This window comes from Limulus polyphemus, unplaced genomic scaffold, assembly GCF_000517525.1.
Source record: "Limulus polyphemus unplaced genomic scaffold, Limulus_polyphemus-2.1.2 Scaffold0, whole genome shotgun sequence".
NCBI lineage: Eukaryota > Metazoa > Arthropoda > Merostomata > Xiphosura > Limulidae > Limulus > Limulus polyphemus.
Window position 1 is genome coordinate 589,760 of NW_013665610.1, and position 7,194 is coordinate 596,953.

Here is a 7,194-nt window from a genome sequence, read left to right on the forward strand (position 1 = left end):
ATGGACCAATAGGTCCCATGTTGTCCCAAATCATTATGTTATGTTTTATAGGACTGTGAAAGAGTAATGAAAACTTGAGGCTTTAAAAAATATACATTACCAATCATGAACCATATTCCAACATGCAATAGCCCTAAAATGGTTTAAATCAATGTTACCATGATCTGATTGGTCCAAAAATTGAACTTCTGTAATTATAAGCTGAAAAAACAGCATCCTTACTTGATGATTCAAATTCAGACATTATTGCTGCAAAATAATATTTCAACACCAAGGATATAAGAAGATTTAACATTGAAATATAATTTAGATCAATGAATTGGAGATGAAGGAATTCAGGCAAAAATAACTGAAAAAAAAGTTTCTCTGTAGTGTAAGAATTTTCAGATAGTTAATATGGTGCAAATCAGTATAAATTTCTGGCTCACCAAGCACATAACATACCTTCTATGTGGCAGCTACAAACTGATAATTATTGCATTAACCAATCTGACCTATATGTTTCAAGACATTACTTTTTGGAATTGAACACTTGAAAGTACCACTGTTATTCAATCCTGTTTGAGTTGTTAAAAGTAACTTACTAGCAAGCTGTATTGGGTTAACCTTTTAGCTCAGTTAATTAAGTACTTGCTTGGCATGTGGAAGGTTTCAGTTCAAATCATAGGCAAGGAAATATTTATCATGAAAAATAAATTACCAAGGATATAACATATTTTAAACATCTTCATCCTCCACTTTTTTTGAATTCCTAAATCAAAAACACCTCAAAAGATATGAGTTGCTTTTATTATTCCTATGCAGGAAACAGGAGAAGTAATGTTTATTTACACTTCAGATAAATATAATCTTATGACTGTAACACACTAATATTGTAGTACTTTTCTAACTGTAAAGCTATTTATTTTGACAAAAAATTAAAACTCCCCTAGCAAAATTAGGAATGAATATTGCACATTAGCATTGCAGTACATCTCTTAGACTTTTCCTTTTTACGAACAAATGAAAGTTACTCCAGCCCATGATCTAATTTCCCACATATACAATAAAACAAATGAGTAGTTTTATTTTTACTTATGGCATCTCAAAAGAAACATATGGTTAAACTTATATTACCCATCAGGACATGTATAACAAAATAAATTTATGAAATTATACAATTGTTTTCTCTTTTGTAAAATAAAGTTATTTTTCAAAATAAAGATGGTTTGAAACATCCATGCCACTACAATATTAATCATTAATAATTTACTTATGGAACCAAAACTAATCAATCAAGTTTTATTATAAACTTGAAAGAGTGATCTATGTTATTATAATGCTAACAACAGGTACAAAAATCATCTGATGCTCTCTTACTTGTTTTTAACATAGTTAATGAGCAAAAAATAAAGTGCTTTTGAGGAATGATAAAAAGTATACTATATTTTTAAAAACAAGTTCTCAATTTACCAGCTTATGTGTGTATATATATATATATGTGTATTTGTGTGTGTGTGTGTATTTTATTCTATTTATTTATTTTCAAAGACCTGGATGAATTTCTTATAGAATTGAAAGCTGAGCCAGAGCAATGGACTACAACAACCTCAAGACAGGTTGCTTCTCCAAGTTTTCCAGAAGATGAACAAAATGAACTAGCCATCATTTCTATGACAACAACACCACAGAACAAACCTAACACAGACTTGCACACTGAAGAGAAAGGTAGGACATTTTCAACATCATTAATGATTCTTAGCAATGTCTGGAAAGCTTGGGAACATATTGCTAATTTGAGGCTTTCTAAGAAATAATTTTTGATGCCTTCCAGCAACACAAGATTGATAAACAATTGCTAATAAGCTACTTACTTTCCCTCTCAGTGCTCTTCCAGTTACTTTGGTTAGTTTAAAATGAAAAAGTGTAAAAAACAATAAAACAAACACAAGCCACTTGAGTGAAATGTTGGTAACAGATTTTTCTTTGTATTAAACTTTCTTCTGGCATTTTTTTCCTGATAAATTAGCTGCATTCATACATAACTGTGTACAAAAACACATATTTGACATAATGGTGATTGAATTTATTTCATGTGATAGTTCCTGTTAAGACAATGATGTGCATATCAGAGAATTTGTTGGCAGTAAACAGCATGTTTTGATCAGCAGAAAACTACATGCAATTTCAAGCAATATTAGCCCTCACTTTCCCATGACATTGATAATATGAGGAATATCAGAGTAATGAATCATCTATATAAATAATACGCTTGCATTTGTCTGTCGAGAACTTTTCTCACAGGTTTCTCAATTAAATGCTACAAATCTCATATTGTTAGAAAGACCTTTGTCTTTGCATATTGGTTTTTTCCATTCATAATCACCTTACCTGTTTTTTGCTTAGTCAAACTTTTCAATGCAGCAAGTAGTGCTACACAATAGCACAATATCATTGTTATCACATGATGACTGGCTTCAATTTCAACTTTTTCACAAAGTATTTCACTCAAACAGCACTTAACTCATATGTAACTTTAAAAAAATATTAACATTACACTTAATACAATTGCTATGGGCTTTCTCAACTTATTTGGGTCTGAAATATGCATGCACAGTTTGTTAAAAAACCATATGCTTATCACTTTGTGAACAGGCATTCAGACGTTTCTTCATAATCAGCTAAGTTTGCCTTCATTTCAACTTTACACTTACTTTGCTTTGCAATAATTTAGTTTCAGTTCATTTCATGAGCTGCTATAAACACATTTTAGCTACTTTTTTCTTTAATATGGATTATATTCTTCTTTTTTGTGAGTTTCTTTCTTTCAACTTGTAAAATCATGTAATACACTGAATGCTCATGACTGTTTTATACCCTGTACACTGTTATAAATACCTTGTACAGTATTATAAATACCATTACTATACTTTATTATTTACTTTACATGTAGTTTTATTAAATAAAGTTATGTACATGTAGTTTTATTAAATAAAGTTATATCTATGTGAGTTTGTTTGTCTGACCTCGGAAAAATTTTTCAAATACACCAGGATTTATTGATCTAATGCTTAGTACCTGTAAGAAAGCATAGGTTAAATGGTATGCATGAAAATGGTAGAATAAGGAAAATTCAAATGAAGGACATGAAAACTACCACGAATGTTTTGCAGATCACAGCTAGTGTTTTTATATTTTATAAACTATTTCATTACAAAAGAATCTCCACAGTTCTGACTGCCATGCTATTTGGTCAAGTGTTCATTACAAACCCACAACAAAAACTGTATGCTTGATAGCCTCAAAACATTTAGTGTTATAAGTTATAACAACTATGCCAATAAACAGTAAAAGAAGAGATATGGGTTGTCAAAGTTACATAACACATATATATGAATGGCCTTGTCAGCATAGGTTCAGTGCTTTGTGTTGTAATTCAGGTAAACTGAATTAATGAATGTAAATGGAAAGTTTGTTAATTTGGATTTTAATAAATAGGATGTCATATCAGTCAAGGAGAACCTTCCAAGTGTTTTTTATCATGAACTTTCCAATATTTATATAATATGGAATATCACATAAGTTAACATGCTAAACATATTAACATGTGTTAAATTCTCTATTAAACTGTAAATATTATTATTTCAACACAAATAAACGTCTTTTCCAAATTGTTTTTTTAATTTATGACAAGTATGTATATTTACTGTAATTTCATACATATAAATTTGTGTGAAACTACTGTTATTTATTTAGAAAAAAACTGCTGAGGTACACAATAGTAAACTTCTTATTTAGGGAATTCTAAAAAAATAAGAGTAAAAAACAGTGCTCAGCTGTGGGATTCAAAGAGCTTCTTTCAATTCAAGGCCACATTGTACCAATCAATCTCCTTCGTTATCCCCAGTTATTTCTATAAGTACTCCAATGGGAGTCTCCACCCAAAAACATATCTTTTTAGGACACCCACCCATGGTACCTGAGCATATGTACCACATGTAGCTCTTCTAGTTTATGAGTGGGATGTGAACATAAATTCAAACATGGTGCCCCTGCGATCCTGAGGGGTGCTACAAACACAAAATATGATGCCAGATTTAAGATTAGCAACCTATAAAACCTACTTCTAGGTTCCAATCACAATGTGGCTGACCATTTGGGACATTTTTAGCCCCCTTTTGTACTCCTTTCTAGGAAGACTATAGCATATAGATAAGGGCATCTCATGGCCAGCCCAAGTTTGCTTATTAAGTTTGGTCTTGCTAGTTGCAAAATTCTGGGAGGGGTTGATAGACAAATAAATTCACAAACAACAAGAATTAATATAGGAATAGTTTTTTTCAGAAATAACAAAGTAGCTAGTGTTTTTTCATAATAATAAAAAAAAACATCCTATATAGGATCAAAGGTTGGTGAATCACATTAGAAAAAAGAAGACAAAACCCTAATGCTGTTGACAACTGTATCTGAATGCTAAGTACCTGTGTATATATATCTGACTGTAATACAATAATATTCAGTACAGTGCTGATGGAGGAAGCGAATTACTAGGTTTTCTTCCATAAACAAGCTGATCTGATTAAATAAATTGTTTTGTGACACTATATGATTTTTTTCTCAGCTGGTGGTTTAAACTATATATTATAATGAGAAATATTCACCAATGGCTATGCTTTATTTCAGAGCCTTATTTTTTTTATATTTTCTTAAAGCAAAATGTAGGACACCCAATTTATGATCTTTCTATCATTGTGAGATATTATTTCATATGTTTCCCAAGTTAAAGGTTTAAAATTACCTGATCAATTGCAAGCCAGCTTCTTTGAAAATAAAACAGATATTTAAAACTTTAATAATAATGTGATTATAAGAATATTATAATAAAGTAAAATATTGTATAAATGCTTTGAAATCTTAAGGTTCAAATACTGAATAAAAATTAGCGTTTCTTCTTACTTCCCTAAACCACCTACATTTAAAATAAGCTCTTAATTGATTTGTTATGTAAATATAAAGGTGTATTAATTTTATAATAAATTTTAGATTTACATATTTAACGTTACAAATGTATTTACTGTATCCAATGAACTAATAACATTTTTGGATTTCTGTTGTTTTTATATACTTATATATCTAATGTTTATTTAAAAGAAAAAAAAAGACATTATTTGCTGTGAGATTGAAATAGTTTTCAATGTATGAAAATAGTCCAACTGTAAACTACATTGTTTTTCTCTAAGATCTAATAGCTGCTGTTATATATATATTTGCATCAAAGATATCATATTATGTAATTTTTAATATATTTTATTGCAGTGTAAGCTGTCATGTTTTTTTTTTAAGATAATGTAGCATATGTATGAATTTAATGTTAGTTGTATCACTAAATTATTATTATTTCAAAAACTAAGGTGCTGATTTTCTGGTCTATAGAATACTTTTTAAAAGTGTGGTATAATGACTCTTGGAAAGAACTGTTCAAATGCTAATTATAATAGTGATCTTTTAAATATTATAATGAAATTATTTCTATAATTCACCACAAAGTGATAGATACAGTACTTTAAAAAACACAAACACAAGACATTTTTATCTTCTATAAGATTTTATTTAGTTTTTTTTTCATGGGTATGAATAGGTATTATCAAATTTGTATCAAACTGATAACTTGTGAACATAATTACAAGTTGTTGTTTTTTTAAACAGTGCTTGTAAAATACCAACTTTCATAAAAATATTTCAATTAATGTTACTGATAGAAGGGACAGATACAGATGAATCAGGAGCTGTTCAACATGTCATTCAGAAACAAAATAGTTATGTTATCAAAGATGAAAATCGAGGTTAGTCACTTTTATTATCACTTTCTAAAAGTTTCTTTGATAAATGTTTATAACACTCACGTTTATTTAAACTTTTCAGTTATTGTGCTGGTTATTGATTGTTTTGTTAGAGATTGGTCTGTGATGGTTGAAAAGACAGAAATTTAGAAAAATTTTTTGTTGATCATTTCAAGTCAAATTACTTGATAATTTTATTTTTACTTGGCGGACAATCCATGAAGGAATGATTTTTCCAATGCAATTTTAACTTAGCTGTAATTGTATTTGCATAAAACCTGCTCACTATGAACAGTCATGTCTAATGAGGTAACTTCTGAGAATAAGTTATTCTGTACAATGAAATCTTATCAGTGTTTTGTAATGTTTTTGTGACTGTCTCCAATATTTTATTCACATTTCATTCTTTTCATCTTTTTTGGGGTTTCAAAGTTTGAAAATATACAGCTACTGTAGTATGCAGGCATACATATTTATACATATAATTTAAGGACAAAAAAGGCCTTTCCATCCTCTATACTAAACTCAAAAATAAAAACAAACAAACAAAAAGCTAGCTCTTATCTTTCAAATATTTATCAAGCTTCCCTTAAACTCCCTTAAATTAATTGCATCTACTACATTTGAAGGCAACCCATTCCAAAGACCACCCACCCTGTTTGAAAAATAAAAGTTGTCTCAGCTGAAGACTCCCACCCATATATTTATATCCCCTAATCTTACTATTCTTACCATTAACTACGAAAAAAGATGATGCATAAACACTATCAATTCCTTTAACAATCTTAAAAACCTCAATCAAATCCCCTCTAACTTTCTTTTTTTCAAAAGAAAACAGTTTCAGATGTCTTACCTATCCTAATATGACAACCTTTCCACTTCAGGTATCATCCTAATAATCATTCTCTGAATCCTTTCCAACAATTCAACATCCTTTCCTAGGTAAGGAAGCCAAAACTGAACACAATACACCAAATTTGGCTTAATCAATGACTTGTACAATAACATTGTAACCTCTTTTTGTCTCCATTGTTTTTGTAGATACAACATAAAATTGTATATGCTCTGCTGCTACCAACAGCAAATTGCTTGAATCATGTAAGAGACTGATCAAACAGAACACCAAGATATTTTTCTTCTATAATGCTGTTAAGTTTATTCCTATCTAATTATACTTATAATTTAAATTGTGATATCTAGTCTTGTTTCCATCTAGCAACTATTCAAGATGAAGAATATTGCTTAAATTCTCATTAGTAAAAAATGTAAGAAAAAGTAGAATTTAATAACCCAACCATCCCATAATCATCAGATATTAGCCTTCCTGTATCATCCATTAAAGGCCCTACTCCAATCTTAATATATTTAAAGAAAT

At 29.5% G+C, this 7,194-nt stretch overlaps 1 protein-coding gene across 10 annotated transcripts in view; it reads left to right on the plus strand.

Moving 5' to 3' along the window:
- The window catches only part of LOC106456833 (ankyrin-2-like), a 171,222-nt gene that overhangs the window by 152,640 nt on the left and 11,388 nt on the right, over positions 1–7,194 (plus strand). For 8 of the 10 annotated variants that reach the window (XM_022383585.1, XM_022382520.1, XM_022398934.1 and 5 more), the window contains 2 exons: positions 1,531–1,707; positions 5,739–5,822. In XM_022383585.1, coding sequence (XP_022239293.1) covers positions 1,531–1,707; positions 5,739–5,822 — 261 coding nt within the window. The remainder of the gene's footprint in view (positions 1–1,530; positions 1,708–5,738; positions 5,823–7,194) is intronic. The other 2 variants (XM_022393917.1, XM_022383031.1) reach the window with 1 other exon arrangement.